General features: G+C 37.4%; 1 protein-coding gene across 7 annotated transcripts in view; it reads left to right on the forward strand.

Moving 5' to 3' along the window:
• Nucleotides 1–19540, forward strand: part of KLC4 (kinesin light chain 4) — a 55616-nt gene that overhangs the window by 33748 nt on the left and 2328 nt on the right. For 3 of the 7 annotated variants that reach the window (XM_087717655.1, XM_087717657.1, XM_087717656.1), the window contains 2 exons: nucleotides 2801–2959; nucleotides 18756–18880. In XM_087717655.1, coding sequence (XP_087573781.1) covers nucleotides 2801–2959; nucleotides 18756–18880 — 284 coding nt within the window. Of the gene's footprint in view, nucleotides 1–2800; nucleotides 2960–3604; nucleotides 7199–7643; nucleotides 7990–8018; nucleotides 10864–18755; nucleotides 18881–19540 lie in introns of those variants that run through there. The other 4 variants (XM_087717662.1, XM_087717661.1, XM_087717659.1 and 1 more) reach the window with 4 other exon arrangements.

The following is a 19540-nucleotide window of genomic DNA, read 5'->3' on the forward strand; positions in this document are numbered from 1 at the left end:
CCTTTCTTTTAGCTTCATTTCTTTTCTACATGGGAAAAGAAACATCAATTAACATCATAATAACTGTTAATGACTTTCAAAACAAGCCAGGAAACAACTTAATTTTAAACCATGTTTTCCAGTATCCCTTTTTTAGAAGCTATTCTTATTTCACAGTTTTGGACATAACAGTAAGTAATGACTACAGCTTTAAAAAAGAAAATGTTAGAACAAGATTAAAGTAGCATACACAAGTGCAGATAACTGGATGTTCTCTCTTTTTTCTTCTTCTTCTTTCATTCATTCATTCATTCAGATGTGATTTTCATAGACTGCCTGGACAAGTCCCTGTAGTTTTCTTGGCAAAGTTTTTTAGAAGTGATTTGCCATTGCCTCCCCCCTCACACTAAGGAAAAAGTGACCAGACACAGTCACACCCAACTGGTTTGGCTTCTTTCCAAATTGGCTCTCTCTTTTTTTTTAATAGTCTTTATTAGTTATACATTTTTTTAAGGATAAAACATACAAATACAAATACAGTTTTAAACATACAGCCCCCCCCTCTTCCCCCGCGGTGACAGTCATTCACAGCCCAACTTTTTTTTTCTTCCTCATTGTTTAGTCTCTAAGCAACATCTTATCTTTACAAAGTTCAGGGATCTATTACAATACCCATGTTCACTTTTAGTTCCCATTGTTAACAACTGCTATTTAACTTTCCCCATTTTAAGTCCCTGCTGTTCTCCTTGTCACCCACATATACCATAGGTTCCAGCTAAGATAATGTCCTGTTTCTCCTTTGTCCCTTAATTATGGCATCTTCTGGTAGTAGATTTCCAAAATTGTGCATAGGTTATTCTTGCAGCCACAATTATATGTAGGCTCAAATACCGTATAGATTTACTCATGTTTTCTGGTTGTATGCTTAGTAAAAAATTCTCAGGTTTCCATTCCATGCTTGCCCCAGTAATCTCTTTTAACCATTTTTGAATCCTTCTCCAGTATTTCGTGGCCTCAGTACAAGACCACCAAATATGGTAGAATGTGCCATCCCTTCTTCCACATTTCCAACACAGTGGAGATAACCCAGGAAACATTTTGGCTAACCTCGTTGGGGGGAGGTGCCATCTATAAGCCATCTTTTTTTTTAAAGTAATCTTTATTAGTTATACATTTTTTAAAGAGTAAAACATACAAATACAAATACAATTTTAAACTTACAAATCCCCCCACCCCCGTGGTGACAGTCATTCACAGACCAACTTTTTTTTTCCTTCCTCATTGTTAGGTCTCTAAACCACATCTTCTCATTACAAAATTCAGGGATCTATTACAATACCCATGTTCACTTTTAGTTCCCATTGTTAACAACTGCTATTTAACTTTCCCCGTTTTAAGTCCCTGCTGTTCTCCTTGTCGCCCACATATATCATAGGTTCCAGCTAAGATAAGCTAAGATAATGTTCCGTTTCTCCTTTGTCCCTCAGCCAACCCGTCATTCTGTCCATTTCTGCACATTCATAGATCTTTTTAATTATAGCATCTTCCGACGGTATGGTAGTGGATTTCCAAAATTGAGCATAAGTTATTCTTGCGGCCACAATTATATGTAGGCTCAAATGCCATATTGAATTGCTCATGTTTTCTGGTTTAATGCTTAGTAGAAGATTCTCGGGTTTCCATTCCATGCTTGCCCCGGTAACCTCTTTTAGCCATTTTTGAATCCTTCTCCAGTATTTCGTGGCCTCAGTACAGGACCACCAAATATGGTAGAATGTGCCATCCTTTCTTCCACATTTCCAACACAGTGGAGATAACCCAGGACTATAAGCCATCTTGTATATGTTTTCTTTAAATGCTGTAGATATTGTAAGTTTAATAGACTTACTCCATAGATCACACCATTTGCCCCTTTCAATCTCATAACCAAAGTTTCTCTCCCATGTTATTAGAAGGCTTTTATCCATCTCTTCTTTAGCATCTTGACAGGTCAAAAACTGATAAATCTTCGATAACATTTTCTTATTTCCACCAAACAAAATCTTATCTAGCCCCTGAGGGTTTGGGTAGATCCCAAACCGTACCTTATCGCTTTTAAACCTATTTCTAATCTGTAAATATTCCCACCATTCCAGATTCCTGCCCTGCTGCTCTAATTCCATCTTGGTTTTCATGTTGCCATCTTCTGTCATAATGTCTTTATATGTTATGTTTCTTGTCCAATTAAATACACTGGGATGCGTTAAGGCCTCTAACGGTGCCAACCAGCACGGAACCCTAAGATAGTATTTTTTCCTCATCTTTTCCCAGACCCCCTTCAAAATCTTCCAAATCTAATGTCCCATGAAGTACCTATGGGGGGTATCTCTTTCTTGCCAGAGGGAGGCGTGCCATCCCTGGGGGAGGTCGTGTCCCTCTATAGCCAATAGGCACCTTCTACTGAACGTCACCCAATCCTTCACCCATGTCATAATTGCTGCATTATAATATGCTTCCCAGTTGGGTACTCCGAAGCCTCCCAGTTCTTTACGTTTTTGCAACATTTGGGCTTTGATTCATGCTTTCTTGCCTTGCCATATAAATCGAGCCACTATTGTCTCCAAGGATTTAAAAATTTCTTTGTCCAATTTAGTTGGTGACGTTTGAAACAAAAAAATAATAATTCGGTAGTACATGTGTCTTAACTGTCGCAATCCTGCCCATCAAAGATCAAATTGGCTCTCTTTGTTCTCTCGAAACTCTCAGAAAATATTCTTTGTTTTCTTGCCAAAATCATATCCAGAGTATTATTGATTTCTTATTGTTCCCCCCCCCTTTGCAGGGTATTGACCCCATTAACCAGACTAAAGTGGTGGAAATTCTCAAAGAGGGCGATGGCTCTGAGAGGAGGAGGAGCCGAGATAGCCTGGTGGCCAGCATCAAATATGAGAATACCACAGATGGTAATGAGGAAGTGAGTATGGGCGTGGAATGGAATGGGGTAAGTACAAGTCCACCATCAAGAGCCACCTAATCCAGCCAAGAGAAGCAGGGGGCAGTAACTCCCTGAATTCTGTGCTTCCCTCTGGCATCTCAGGGAGCTGATAGCCTGTCGTGGCATGCCCACCTTCATTCATTCTTCTGCATGATCTCTGCCCATTCCTCTTATTGTCACTTAGGTAGAATCAGGAAATGTCCTGCCTAGTTTCTCTGTGGTTTTTTCCCCCAATAATTCAGAAGTGCTGAATATTTAGAAGATGATGATGACAATGAAAGAACAAAAAGCAACTAATCTTAGGCAGTTTGATCTTCTGTACTATGGTTTCACAGTAGGGAATGGGGAGGGAAAGTGAAAGAAGTAATAGAGATCGTTTTAAAGTCTGAGGAAGTACTTATAGCATGACCTGGATTACAGATAGGGTGATACTTTAGTGTGACAGAGTGATACTTTAGGAAATTAGTACAAGGGTAGGGACAGAAGTGTCTGTAGATGTATGCATGAATGATTGAAGGATATTGAGAAGGGGTGGAATGAATGGGTGAATTTTTTTTTTCAAAATAGTAAATGGCTACCTGTATCTTATTCATATACTCATTGATACATACGTTATACACATGGAGAAACACTTTTCTGCATTTGTTACAGGAGAACAGTTGCTAAAGTAGATGTCACTCTCCTTTACGCTTCTTTGCTGCCCTTTCTAGTGTGATGATTAGCTTCTTTCATTACAGCAAAATGTTGCAAAACTGAGTAAGGAAGACTATTATAGAGCTGGCTCAGAATATTTCAATAAAGTTTTCAGTCCTTGAAAAATAATTGTCTCATTTCCAGTGTCGTAACATTACACCCAGTTCATAAATGAGGAAGCCAGATTTTGATTGGGGAAAAATCAATCTGTATAAATTTAGATTTTGGATGAAAAACTACATTTGTTTACTACTTTTCTCTCCCCCCAAAGTCTGTTCAGCCCTTCAAATTCAGAGATGGATGTTTTGATTAACATTTTGGAACCAAAAACCTGATTTGGGAGGAAAGAGTAGGCATTAACCACATGTTAACACCTGTGATATGTTTTTTCTAGGTATTATTCTAAAATAGATTGAGCAGCAAATAATTTGGTCTCAAATAATTTTGGGAGGGATGGTGGTAAGGGGCCATCCATTGTTTCTGTTCTTTGGTCATACTAACAAACACTTGCTTGATTTCTCCTTAACTCTTCACCCTCTACTCTACTGATCCCTTACCTGCATGTGCTTCTCCATTCTCCATCTATCATAAGCAAATTGCCATGACAGCCAATCAGCATCTAGGTGTCTTGCAGTCTTGATTGTGGATTGTACCTAGCAGAAACACATTCTAAAAACTTGCTATAAAGAATACCTGAGCTCCTAGAATTATGCAAAACAGCAATATATGACATTCCAGACCCTAAGGATTTATCCTTTGCTTCCTTCATAAAGGGTACTTTCAAATTAGACTGAAAACCTAAATGATATATATTACCCAGATGAATGAACCAGTTTTAGCTTTCCCTTATTCTAAGATCTTTGAAAAACATTTAAATGCAAGTATATAATATTTTCTTCTTTTTCTGATAAAAGTGTGAGGAAAAGAGTGGTTTCTAAATTTGATAAATAAAATAAATAAATAGGAAGTACTGACAAAGCCATATCTATTAGTAGTTTTCAAACTGAAAAAACAGTATTTTATTTGCCCCAAGATACACAAAATATACAATTTACATATAATGTAGAGATAACAGTTTTCAACTACTCTCTTCTTTTAAATGTTTCATTTCTTGAATCTTTGATTAGTGTCCCTTATCTGCTTTAATTAGTGTCATTCATCTTAGTTATTCTATGCGTGAATAAAGAAGGATTATCTGCATCCATCTTATATAGTTTGCTTTTTTCAGGATTCAGGGTAGATATGATCCCTAGTTTAAAAAAAGCAAGTAATTTAAGATAATTTCCTCTTCAATTGATGTAGTGTCCATACTACATCCCATGTTCTTGGCCACTTTATTTACTGCAGGCTATAATCTTGTTCCAGGAATCCTCATTTCAAAGCTTCTTGTTTAGATTGAGCTCAAAGGATGATAAGGCTATGGATATGCTAGAACATTCCCTCATATGAAAGGGTAACAGCAATATGAGAGCTATCTATGCTATATTATGGCCTGCAACATCTAAAAATGACCTGTTATCTTATCCATACAATGCACAAATGTGAGTTTAAACTGTTCCAGACTCTCCCAAGTCTTCAAGAGGAATTAAAAAAGTTCCTTCTATGTATCTGCCATGTATCTGCCTCTAATCCAATTATTTTCAAACCGTGTTTAGAAAACCTGTTTTTTTTTAAGTTTGTCAAGATTCTACACAGAGATAAGAAAATTACCCCAAAAAAATCTTTCTCACTCTTTCCAGTCACCCCTAAAATGCATTTCCTGTAATCACACTTTTAACTGGAATAGCAAAATGCTGAGATCCTATAGCATTTCCCCCAGTAAATTGAGTATTTCTCAGAATGTTCAGCACCAGCAGAAATTATAGTGTGGCCATGACTCAGCGTGGACAAATGGCTCTCTATCATTACAGCTCAGTACCGTTTTAATTATAGGAATTCTTAAATCCTGACTTACTTTTCCCATAAGCCCATGATATTTAAAGTATAAAGACATTAGCTTGAACCTCAGGCTGTAGATTTCAATTTAATCTTAATCTCTCACTTGTTTGTCCTGTCTGTTCCCTGTACAGTTAAATCTACTTATAGAGCTCTTATATTGGCATCTTATTCTCTTTTCCCAGCTGGTTCAAATTTCATTGATACTCTCAGATTTTAAAAGTCCCCAGCTAAAACTGTTGAATCTTACCAACCCTTGCCTATATTTTCCAACAGTCTGAGGAAGATTTTAATGCATGAAAGTATAGGGCCCAACTCTCAATGTATTCAGTAAAATATTCTTAAATAGCTGAAATCTGGAACCAGATAGCTATGAGCTAGGTAAAACAATATAATAATATAACAATTTAATATTATGCCATTTCATGTATGCAAATAGCTCCCCTTGCCCTATTCTGACAGCTTGCCCATGAAAGATCCTATTATGCTTAATGAAGTTGCCATTTGCCAAGAAGCAAGCTGTTATGTATTATTGCCAATTTACCATCTCCAGCTTCATTTTGCTAATGAATACTTACTATTGGAGGGTTTTTTCCCTGTTTTGTTTTGTTTGGGAGTAAGATGCTCTTTCAGGAAGAAAAAAGCAAGTCTCACAACCTACAAATTGGCCCACTGTGACTAGGAGAAAGGTTCTATTGTGTTGTTAAAAAATATCTTCCCATAAAATAAGCAGAACATAAAAGAGGGAAACAAATAAATTCTGTGACCTTAACCATTAAACTCATTAAACGTTTATGTTAATAATCCACTTTTCATGCACTGCATTTTTCCAGTTTTCATGTATATTTGAATTAACATGTTAGGAAACAGTTGTTTCTCCAGATCCTGGATTGGAACTGCAGCAGTGGGAAATAATTGTCTCTCAATAACTGCTCTGGAAAATTATTTTTATTTAGGAATCGTTCCAAGGGAAAATGTTAATTAACATTCTTCTCCTGTGCTGTATTCTTATTTGAATATGGGAAACCACACAACTCATATTTCACTAGTATTTTAAGGTGACCTCAGTCTAGATTGTATTAGAGACTGCAACTAGTCCAGAACGCAGCCGCGCGAGTGATATTGGGTGTACCAAGATACACACATGTTACATCTATCCTCCGCGAGCTGCACTGGCTTCCTATTGGTCTCCGGACGCAATTCAAGGTGCTGGTTATTACCTTTAAAGCCCTACATGGCTTAGGACCAGGATACCTGCGAGATCGCCTACTGCGACATACCTCCAACGGCCGGTGAGATCCCACAGGGTGTGCCTCCTTCAGATGCCGTCAGACAGTGTCAGCTGGCGGCTCCCCGGAGGAGGGCCTTCTCTGTGGTTGCTCCGACCCTTTGGAACGAACTACCCCCAGAGATCCGGACCTTGCCCACTCTCATGGCCTTCCGAAAAGCTGTTAAAACCTGGCTATTCCGGCAGGCCTGGGGCTGTTGACCTCATTGCTGAGGTCCAGCCCCAATCAGATGGGGTGCATGGGTGATGTTTTAAATTGTTTACCTTTATTTTTTATTAGTTACTCTTCTTTTCGCTTTGTAAGCCGCCCGGAGTCCTCCGGGATTGGGCGGCCTATAAATCTACTAAATAAATAAATAAATATAAATAAATAAATAAATAATAAAATAAATAATAAAATAAATAAATTTTTGAGAACTAACTTAAGGCATACACTACACATGCATCAAGACTATATAGGACTCTTTCAGGCTGCTGGTGTGGAGAGATTTTCTTTTTATTCCTTGACTAATTTTTTTCTTCTTCCTGGAATTTGAAAGTCTAATTCTACCAGTTTTGGTATAATTTTTGTTGTCTGAAGCAGCATCATGCTTTTTCATAATGCTGCTTGTGTAGAGTATGCCTGGTTTCTTTTTCTTACTTGAATACATTTTTCCCTATGCCAAATTATCCATTTTAGTTGCTGAGATTGTGGAGATGGGATACATTTTATCCTTTTATTGTTTGCCACTAATTTTCTTTCTTTTCTCTTCTACCTCTTCCACACCATATTAGATTGGTTGAAGCAGTGGGACCATGGAATAGATGAAGGAGCCTTCCCTTACATGGCCATACTGTGCATTGGACCTTGTAATTAAATAGATCTAATTCTTACCCAAAATTGTGCTGGTCAAATAGTGGTGCTTCTACACAAAAGCATGACTAAACAAAGTTTGTATTTTGAAATTTTCAAAGCATTTTTCACATTAGTTAAAGGAATTTGTAAATCCTCTGTTAAGATCTTCTATAAGACTTTCTACCCCTCCATAATTCTTTGACCTCGTCTATACTGTTAGCATATAGCACTATTCCCTCGCTGTCACTCTTCAGGATACTATGCATCCTCACCGTGGCCTTGTACATTGTGTCTTTCTCCTCTCTGTGCACTAGGCTTAAGTGCCTCCTGAGACCTCCCCCCTCCCTTCCAACACAATCATCTGGATGCTTGTGCAGCTTCTTTCGACTTTTTCTTCCAAACCATTCCCCTCCTTCCACTGTTCCTGCTTTCCACGTCAAGGACTCCACACCCGTCCCAAACCAACCTTCCATCCAAAGTCAGCACCAAGGAACACAGCAGAAGAATATTCAACTGGCTGCACACGGCTCTACTACAGCATCAATCAGCAAGAGAACAGGAAGAAACTCTACGAGGTGGCCTCTCCCCACTTCCTTTGTCCACCAAACAGAACTTTTCCAGGATTCTCTGTGGCTTCCTTTGTTCTCTTTCCTGTACCTTAATCAGGGGGGAAGAGGTTGATGTTTGAGAATGACCTTGTTCCCTACTCTGGGGACACTACATTCACATTTGCCCATTTTCCTATAACTTGCCTTTCCATTTTGCTGCTTTCATTTGAACAATATGCCCGTTCCTGATCTTTCATGCTGCTTCCCTTTTCTTCCTCTTGCTTCCATGGCACAAAGTACAGAATTAAGAGATAGAAACAAATACTCTAATATCTCTCCCCATCCCATCTTTAAATTGTAGATAAGGATAAATGGGCTGAATAAATCATGCTCTTAATTGATGGTAAAATGGTTTGAATGCCCATTGCTGCTATTGTACAAGCCTGGTTTCTACCTTCAGCAGTGTTTAAGTCCAGAGACCCTTAAAGAAAGATAATAAACAGTTCATCTGTATTCTCTAGTATCTGAGGCCCTTTAGCTTCAAGATGTGAAAAGAGACAAAAGCTTGTGCTGTGCCTTCTCTAAAATCTTGCTTTCACAGAAATGAAAATAATATAAACAAAGGCATTAGAAATGGAAAGACAACAACAGCAGACGGTGGCATTCAGAGAGCTAACATTAAGTCTTTGACTGATTAATCCCAGTCTGCACTTGCTTTGCCTGTTACACTTCAGAATGCTAGCATTTCACAAGAAAAGGCTTTTCTAATATCACAACCTTGGGAATATTTTTTTCTCCCACAGTTCCTTTCTCATAGTAGGAATAGTAATTGCTGAAAAAGATGGCCAGACTGTCACTTTTTCCTTACTCTTCTGCCCACAGAGCAAGAGGGGTGGGATAGTTGATGGAGTTTCATCTCCAAATTAATTCTCATTAATGTAAATTTTTAACAATGCATTGCATGTGGTCTCAGCCAAATGCCACAAAGCAAGCCCGTCATAGAAGATTGGTGTGTTAAATGGTAATGTAGCCTATAGCTGCTGCTTATTTATAAGCATGTCAAGTGAGCAGAAAAGAAAGTAGCAATTTGCACGTCTTGTAAGAGAATGATGAGCAAGGAATCTTGCATGCAAGAAGAAGGAACAGAGACAATAGAAGGCAGATGTTTTAAAGTGGGAATAGGTTGTCCCACTGAGATTGAGCTCTGGAGGAATTTTACAGACGAAGAAAGGCTCTGGTAGAAATGGATTTTCAGTAGACAGTGCCTTCCTGTTTGTATTTTCTTACAAATAAATCAACTACATTTAATTCTGTTTCCTCCCAGGTCTGGGATTATCATCCTGGTAGAAGTTCTCCTTGAATGAGCATGTTGCCATAGAGTGAGTTAAGACAGGTGTTCTGGGCAGGAAAAAAAAGGCTGATTCCCTCAGGAATTAGGCTATAATATTTTTATAGGGTGGAGATATGACTCCAAAATACAAACAGGATGCATTGATCTAAAATTGTTGAGAAAGGGAGGAAAAAAAACCCCTGATAATATTCTAATCGGAACAAAGTAGTGACATGTTTTATATAGCAAAATAGGAAAGCAACCATTTTAGAGATCTGGGGATATATTGAAAGAAGCCTTTTCTTTCACCCAGAGAAAAGTGGACGTTAAGATTTTTAGGCTATGAATCTAGTTTCTAAGATAGTGAGGTTTTTTTAATATTTACACTGGTGCTAAATATGGTGGTGGGGTTTCATTTCTGACAGGATAGCCTGATGCTTTAATCCATCACCAGGACAAGCATATGTGAGGGAAGACTTTTTTCAGCCTATCTGCTGATCATACCATAGTTTTAGGCTGTATGCATGTGATGGGGAGGGGGTTAATGTAGGTTAATATAGTTGTGAATACAGCTGGTTTCTAAAAATAAGAAAAGATTAGCTGAGTTTACAAATTAGGCTAGGCATTAGATAAGAAAAAGTTTTTGAAGCTGTGAGTGCTGGAAAATGGAACTGAATAATAAAAGTATGGCATGATGATTTTGTGTGGCTTTTTGAAGTACCCACTGCCTGCCTCTTGCAACAAACCAGACTATTCATTCAACCCAGGAGGGTTGTACTCAGGTGGAGTTTTGCCCCAGGCAATTTGAAATATTTTTTATGCAACTCCTTTGGGAAATTTTGTGGAGCTGTGATGAAACCTTTGCTTTTGGCTATGTCCTTCAGGAAAGAATGTTCAAGTATACCTGAATCAGGGCAGCTTCTCTCTTGCCCTATGGCTGAGGTGGGCAATATTTGTGATCTGTTATTGAAAATCCTCCCCCACTTTCATTGGCTGTTATGACTCTGCCTTGCCCAAGAAGGAAAAGTGTCAGAGGTTCCAAGGAAGAAGCCCCGGAGGTGAATCCACACGCTGCTCTTGCATTTTCCTCATAAAATACGACCAGCTCTCTCATTCCCGCACGACTTTCTATGTTGAAATGGCCTATCTGCAAGTCTTTTTATCACACTGTCTAGAAGGGGCTGAAATTCTGTGTTCTACTCTCTGCCTTTGAGACCTACATGGTACTTTCCTTGTCGCTGTGAACTCGTTTACCTCTGATTAAAGGCAGAAGGACCTGAATCTTTGCTTCCTTGTGCCTCTTTTTCATATGCTGTCTTTTTTTTTTTTTTGAACCAATTTATTTTCATCAAACACAAATATTTACATTAGTATACACTACAAATCATCTGGGTGTTTTCCTTTTTGGTTCCCTAGAAAATCAGAAAACAGGTGTGCATGTGTGTTTGTATTTAAAATATGAATGCTTTGTATGGCAATGGTGCAGAAATGAAACGCCCTTAGAAGAAAGTCATTGTTTATATAGAGTAGCTTAAATTTTAATAACTCTCTAAACTGAAAGGAAACACAGAAAGTTTAAAAAGATGTGTCTTGAAAGCTGTGTCTGTGAAGGAAGTTTTTAGGGTCTGCGATTCTAGTCTTCTAGGAGAAAATGCTGCTAAACAGCCCTTCAAGAGACAATAACATAAATCACGTCCCTTTTTCTACATATCCATTTTGCCTTCCTAAAGTCCAGATATGTTGGACTTTGAGTTCCCAGATACTTAGGTAATCGGTGATTCTGCTTGCTACGGCTTGTGGAAGTTTATATCCAATACATTTGGAGGGTATCAGAATCGGAAAGTTGATTACATTGTATCTCCAAATTTCTTGTTCTGCTTCTTCCCCCAGCAAACCAAATCTTAGCAATAATGCACAGGCTAATGTTTATTTTCTCCTAGCTGTGTAATTGAAATGCATTTATAATTGGAAAATTATGTAAAACTACAACTGCACACCTAATTTTTATAATTAAGAGATTTGTATATAAAAGCCAGATGCATCTTTTTCTTGCAAAATGTCTAATTCCTTCTAAAATGTAAAGTGCAGTTTTCTACAAACCTAAGATTTGTAACAGTGAAGTTAAACATAGGTGGTGGAAAACTAGAACAAGTAGATGAACTTTTACACTTTGTTATACTTGTTATTAAGATGGAAAAATAAGTGGAGAAATTTTAAGACACGTAAATACATTTAGAAGAGTAGTAGATAGTGTGTACTTTGTTTCAAGGAATGAAGGTTTGCTGAAAGGAGCAAAAAGAATTGTGTATAACAATGTGTTTCTGCCCCTTCATTATATGGAAGTGAGTTAGGTATCCTGGAGAAACCTATGAGTTGATTATAGTAGAAATAGTTGTACTTTTACAGCTGTCTGCTGTAAAACAAGAAAAGTCAATGAATGTGAAGGGATGTGGATTCCCTTTCTAACAGTGAGTAACCAGTATGAAAATAGTATATTGAGATAGTTCAGTAGTTCATGTGGAAAATGAGTATTGAGTTACAAATCAAATATGGGAAGGAAGTGGGCTAAGAAAAATGGGAGGTAGTCCAAGGAATTAGTGATTGTACGGAGTTGTTAATTTTTTTAAGCGCCACCAAGCTCCAGAATGATTTGAGATCTTGAAAAAGGGAGAGATGAGAATTTTAATGAATAAAAAGCAGTGCAGGAATTGGTTATTGATGTGATAGAAGCAAGGACTGTTTGCAAGGATAGAACAATATGGAAAAGCATAGTGGATGCTGGTTGTATAAACAAGTTTGAATTGTTTAATTTTCTAATTTTTGCTTTGGCATCCTATTTCTTACTCCTTTTCTGCTATCTACATGACGTTGCTTACTCTAAAAGGAATAGTGGAACTGGTTTGTCTGATGTATTTATGTATGCATAGTCTTATTTATTAAATGGTAACTATAGCAGTCACCAGTAGAACTAATATAACTTTTAAGGTTGGTTGTAGGAGTCTGTTGAAATAAATTTCAAGCAGTCACCTAATTGTATGAGAGAAATTTTAAGCATTTATCTAATGGTATCAAGCAAAGAAAGGAATTGGTCAAACATTTGCAGTCATTTACCATAACTGAGCTTTTTTTGGTGTGGTTTCTTCATGGAGTGTACTATTATAATCACTATCTTATTTGGCTATTTTGATGGATTTGGAATATGTAGTAATACATCTGAAAAATACAAAGTTGGGAAGGTTGTCCTTGAATTACAGGTAGTCCTCGTCTTACAATAGTTCCTTTAGTGACCGTTCAAAGTTACAATGGAAAAAACTGGAAAAAAGTGATTTATGACCACTTTTCACAGCTACAACCTTTGTAGCATCCCCACGATCATGAGATCAAAATTCGGGTGGTTGGCAACTGGTTCATACTTATGACCATTCCTGTGTCTTGAGCATGTGATTACTTTTTACAACAATTTGACAAGCAAAGTCAATGGGGAAGCCAGACTCACTTAACAACCAGGTTACTAACTTAACAACTGCAATGATTCACTTAACAATTGTGGCAAGAATGGTGGTAAAATAGGGCAAAATTCACTTAACAAATTCTCACTTAACAAAAGAAATTGTGGGTTCAATTGTGGTCGAGGTCGAGGACTACCACCTGTATTTTGTGTGAACCGACCACTTTTAATCGATCAGTGTTTTTTAGAACTAATCTACATCTTATTTTAGGAATATAATAGCTATACAACTTTGTTGCCTTTACACCCATGATTACTTTAGACCGATCATTGCAGTTGCTAAAAATATGATTAAAAAAACCACTTGAACCACTTGAAATGAGCCGAGGTGGCGCAGTAGTTAGGGTGCAGTACTGCTGGCCACTTCAGCTGACTGTTATCTGCAGTTCAGCGGTTCTAATCTCACCGGCTCAAGGTTGACTCAGACTTCCATCCTTCCGAGGTGGGTGAAATGAGGACCCAGACTGTGGGGGCGATATGCTGACTCTGTAAACCGCTTAGAGAGGGCTGAAAGCCCTATGAAGCGGTATATAAGTCTTAACTGCTATTGCTGTTGCTATTGCTATTGAATTTTTATCAACACATCACTACCTAAGATCACTTATGTAATCTTTGTATGATGATTAGTGTTGGAAACAAGTTGAAAAGATCAAAACACAAATGCTATTTCCATGACTTTCTTCACAGTCTTATCTCAAAACAAGTAGCTTTCCTGTGAAAGCTACACCTAGGTTAATTTTATTAAGAGAGTGGTCAAGGTTTCAGAAGTCTCTTATTCTGAATAAAGCATTTTCCCCATGCAGTAAAACACCTTGCTTTTTCCTTGAAAGTCCTACTTGCCAAAATGTTTATGTCTAGATATGTACCAACTGTATTGTCATGCTGGTATATTAAGAACATCATCTACGATATTTCAACTGCAGAGGATGAAATCAGTCAAAATAAAAGGGAATCCTAATTTTTTTGTCTCCTGTAGCCTTTCATTATCTGGTCCATTTGATTAGTCTTTGTGTATTTTTTTTAAGGATTCAGGTCAGTTTTTTACTCCTGGTGACTACATGGGCTTGGCAAGGTTTTCAGCAGTGGTTTGCCTCCTTCCTAGAACAGAGAGAGACTGACCCAAGGTCACCCAGGCAGAACTAGAACTCACCCTAGCATGGTGCCTTAACCATTATACAAAACTGGTTCTCTAGATCTGTATGCATACGGGAGCAAAAACAAAAAAAAATTCCATGGCAGGTAAAAAGGTAAAGATACCCTAAAAATGAACCTTGATTCACAGGGCTCTCATATGAACACATTGTTGTGTAGAATTAATTTTGCTAGCATCTTTTCCCCCCTCTACGATGCTCCTTTGCATTCCAAACAATGGGGAGCATTTAAGAAACAGTATTTTGACACTAGAGTCATTAAAAGCTATACAGTACTCAGGCTTTGTCCTCTAAAGCTACTGCTCATCTCTGTAGAACACGGGTGCCGAACTCGATTGCATCACATGATGTATCGTAATGTACCATGTTTTTGCCTTTCTGGAGCTGGGGTAGACGTGGCCTGCGTGTGATGCATTCCACACGCAGGCCACCAGTTTGACACCTCTGCTTTAGAACATTTTCCCAAATATTGTAGAATGCCTGTTGCTATCCACATTAATTCAACAGAAACAAACCAATATTTTCAGAAGAAAAGGGATTTTCACAACTCCATTTTTTGTTTCACATGTCACATCTGGGATATAAAAATATAAAACATATTTTTAAGAGATGCATAGTTGATGTGAAATACTGAATCTGCTAAAATGTAGAAATGTATTTGTACAATTTACATAGCCGTCCATTGCACATGGCTCTGGGTGGCACACAAAAAATATTTGAATTCTTCCAATGCAATAAATTGTTGAAAAATAAAGACATCATCTAAACCATGCAGCTTAGTTATGATTAATTATACAGTTACATAGTTGCTTCATCAAAGCATCAACATTTAGCCATGAAGAATTATTTTGTATTGAATGCATTTGGTAGTCTATAAACTGAATGGAATATCTGTAATGGTATTTTCTTCATGTAACACCTCTCCAAGCACAAACAATAATTCTGCACAACTGATATTTCTTAAGTGGCATGTGCTTCAAAAGCTCAAGTATTGGGATGCCTTTTTAAATGAAACAACACAGATTAAATACGGTAGATCACACTGTGAATTCCATGGCCAAGTTTTTACACTGTGCTAAACCTTGCTTGGTTGAATAAACCATGGACTGGGCTCACATATTTAGACATATGTGACCTAGCCAATCTCATCTCTCTCAGGAGCTTCTGATTTGAATGGGTAACTGTACAAATTAGTTTAAGCCTATTCACAGCTGCTGCTATAATTCCAACAGGATCCAACATGAGCAACTAGGATCCATTAGGATCCATTCCTACCAGAACAGCAGTCATTTGTAACTTGGTGCTTTTCCCACATTCTGGACTATTAGAATAATCATGGGTTTGAAGAGTGTATCAAATTGAAAAGATTCCAGTATTCTGGGCAATAATTACCACGAGAGCCAGTCTGGCCTAATAATTAAAGCACTAGGATAGAAAGCAGGAAACTGAGTTCTAGTCCTGCCTTAGGCATGAAAGCCATTTGGGTGACTTTGGACCAGTGTCTCTCAGCTCACCTCACCTCACTGAGTTGTTGTGGGGAAAAGGGGAGGAGTAGTATTAGTTATGTTTTACCATCTTGAGTTACTTATAAACGTAGCAAAGGTGGGATAAAAAAACCCTTAAAGAATAGATTATTGATGCCCCATCATCCTCATGTAAGCCTACTGGAGTCCAAATGGCCTTCACACTGAAATTGCCACCCGGCTGTATAATGTATTAACTCTTGCATTGTATACTGCAAAGCACACAGGGAATTGCTGGCCTTTTAGATGTTGAACTACAACTCTTAGCATTCCTTATGCTTGACTCATACCATAGTATGACATGGGCATGAGTTCTAGAATATACAGCATAATTCTTCAACATTTCAGCTCATGACTACGAATTTATGTTTTTCCCACACTGAGAACACAGTGTTTAAAAAGCTTAACTGGAAAAGAATAGTGGCCTGAATCTATCTCCAGCCCTTTAGCCTTCTGTGTAATCAAGACAAACACCAAGAATAGGACTGATGTGGCATGTTTTGCTTTTTAAAATTCAAAAGAGAGAAACCTGTTTTAGAAGCATTTCACTTCCTCTGGTATTCTGGAAGGTGATAGTTGTACAGAATTTTTTCATTCTGAACAGGGGTTTTTATATTGAGAATTCTTACTGTTTCCACTTCAGGACTTGGAAGATGTGGTTGATTTAGCTTAATAGGGATGCAATATTGGAATCTCTCCACTATGCAGAAGTGGACTGTCTTATAGGGCTGATGGGCACACAGCATTTTGAAAGCATGTGTCCTTTGTATTTGAGTTTTCACAAAATATGTCTGCCACAGCTATCTATCTAGAAAAAGCTAGCAAGTGAATGTGCTCCCCTTCTCTCTTATCTTGTCTTCCATGCTTCTTATCACAGAGTTTACATTTTGTTTTTGTCTGGAGTGGACTTATGCATACTGTGATTTTTTTACTGTCCTGAAAAAAAGAACCTATGTGTTCAGAGGCATTCTTGGAAATAAAGTTTTAGCTGAAAGCCCGTGTTTTGCATCTTTTAACTCTTGTAATTTTAATTAAAAATCAAATGGGACCAGAAACCTCATAGGTTTCCATACACTGAGAAATCCATACACTGTACAGATTGGTATTCATAGAAATGAGATCGCTGCTCACTCTTGACATGAGGTGTAAGGAATCTTTTGGGAAAGAATAGAAACTTCATCTTCTCTCAGTTGGAAATCTAATTACTAGATCTAAAAATCCATAATACTTCCTGTCTTTTCCACTACAAGATTTATGTTCAACCTTCATGAAACCACAGAGAAAAAGTCAAACAAAATGTATAATATATGGTATCAAAAAGTAATATAAAATATTGTAGAAAATGTAGAAAAGTAATATAAAGTGAAAACCATGTTGGAACTGACAAAATCTAGTCTTGCATCCTATTTCTTAACATTCCTGGTTATCTAATACTAAGAAAGATTTGGGGCATGAGCCCAACTGCTTCCTGTTGATGGTGTTCCCTAGCAACTAATGTTACCCAATGATCGCAATATACAACATAATGACTCATAGCTATTGACCACCTTATTCTCTGGTAAATCCCTTTCAAAAAACTCACTAAAGACAGCTTATTCTTTTTGTAGGAAGTGTTGTCATATTTTGTATCAACCATTAGATGCCAGAAAAACAAACTAATAATTGAAATAGTTTTTTGAATAATTTGGAGCCAATAAGAGGCTTCCAGATTGCTTTTTCTTTTTAAATTACATTCTCACAGTAGTAGTTGTAACCAATGAAAAGACTACAGAGACCTTGTCCCAAAGGTGCTTTTTCAGGAGGCAACTGGACTTTCTTGTTTTTTCTTTAAAGACATTTCGTTTCTCATTCAAGCCAAGACAGCCTGCGCCTGTCTTCAACAGTGAAGGGACACAGGGCAGAAAACTTTCTGCAGCCAAGAAGGCTCCACACCCATTTGCACTACTCATGCGTCCCTGAGGACACAGATAAACCTCCAAGTGGCCTCAATGACTCTTTAAAAGAATGCAAATGACCAGCTATCTGCAAGCAATATAAATCCTTCCATTCCCCACCATCCAGTCAGAGCTGAAGAAGCTTCTTGGATGCGAAGTGACATGTCTTCAAAGAAAAAGCAAGAAAGTCCAGTTGCCTCCTGAAAAAACACCTTTGGGACAACTATGACTGAGAATCTCCACAGACTTATAGATACCTAGATTACACCTGTTTGGTTTCAGTTAAAACTTGCTGGTTGTAGCATCTCACTAGGAATCTGGGTGATTGAAAATCATATTTCTGGAGAGATACAAATTTAATCTCACATAGCAGTATAGATAGCCTTAAATTTTTGTGACCTGGTTTTTACTTTTAGAAAACTCATATACACATACATATATAAACATAAATTTCTTGACTGACCTTAAAGCTATCTCCATTTCCCCTTCCCCCAGAATATATTTATATTAATAGAAGCATATAAACGTATCATTCTTCTATAGATGTATGTGGGAGGAAGGTCTCTTTAAAAAAGCATCCCAGTATTACCAGTATGTGGTATGCAAATCTGAAGACCACATTATCCATCAGTAGAGTCAAGGGAGAAAATCTTTAGCGAATTATATTTCAGGTTATTGGAAGAAATCACATTTAAAAAAAAATATTGTCCTCAAAAAGAAGAAAATTTCAACACAAAGAAAAAAGGAGAAAAAAAGGATTGCTTGCTTTCCCCATTGGTTTTAAGTGGAAGGACTTTTTATGAGAAAGCAAGCACTGAAAAGTGCATTTCCTACTTAAACACCTGGTATAATCAAGCTTTAGTGTATAAACTAATTTAGAGTTTAATAAAAACGGAGATGTATACCTATATTTGTTTGGTAGGATTGCTTCCTATTTTTTTTAAATGGCAAAACTATCAGTATATTGCTATTACTACAGTCTAACTTGGAATTCTGTATTCTGGAATATGAAGGCTTCATCCACCATCTCTTGTCATATTTTTATCTTCCTTTCCAGGATGGTACTGGTGCTCTTCAACGCACTGGTTCACTAGGAAAGATTCGAGATGTGCTAAGAAGAAGCAGTGAAATTCTGGTGAAGAAACTTCAAGGGAATGGCCCATTAGACCCACGTAGTACTAAGTAGGAGGCACTTCTTGGGCTCATATGTATCTGTTGCCTGTCAGACCTGCCCCTTTCCTTACCATAGACTGCATAACTCATCTTTAATTGAAAATAAAAACAATTTTAGTTTCTACTTAATGTATTTGTGACACACATAATCTAACAATTCTAGATGGCCTATGTCTCATCATGTCATAATGGATGATAGGCTGATTGCAGTGCTTTAACTTTTATGCTGTACTAGAATGTTTTAGATTTATTAAGCAAAGGCACATTTCTGAGACTTCTCAATGTGTCCTTGCTTAAAGACATGACATGATGAGACTATGAACCACATAGATCCAATGTTTTGTTTTTTTACAATGGGGATACCATTCTATAGAAAAATGGCATCACCATTCTTAGTTCCCATTTGCCATTAAGGTACCTTTTCCAATCTTAATATTCTTTAGATGGATTAAATTACAATGCTTCCACCATCATGATTATCCCAGCATGTCTATTGAGAAGTTCCTATTTCTCAAAGTCATTTCTGACAAGATGATACTAGCTTCTAAAATCATCATATATTCATTCATTTCAAGTATTAATAAAGATGCCATTCCAAATTTTTATTGATTCAATCAAGAAATCAATTTTCAGCTTTAGACATGTAATCTTAAATATTCTCTTCTGTTT

This window comes from Thamnophis sirtalis, unplaced genomic scaffold (assembly GCF_051295495.1).
Source record: "Thamnophis sirtalis isolate CommonGarterSnake01/CBP01778 unplaced genomic scaffold, rThaSir2_p1.2 scaffold_6, whole genome shotgun sequence".
In the NCBI taxonomy this organism is placed as follows: Eukaryota; Metazoa; Chordata; class Lepidosauria; order Squamata; family Natricidae; genus Thamnophis; species Thamnophis sirtalis.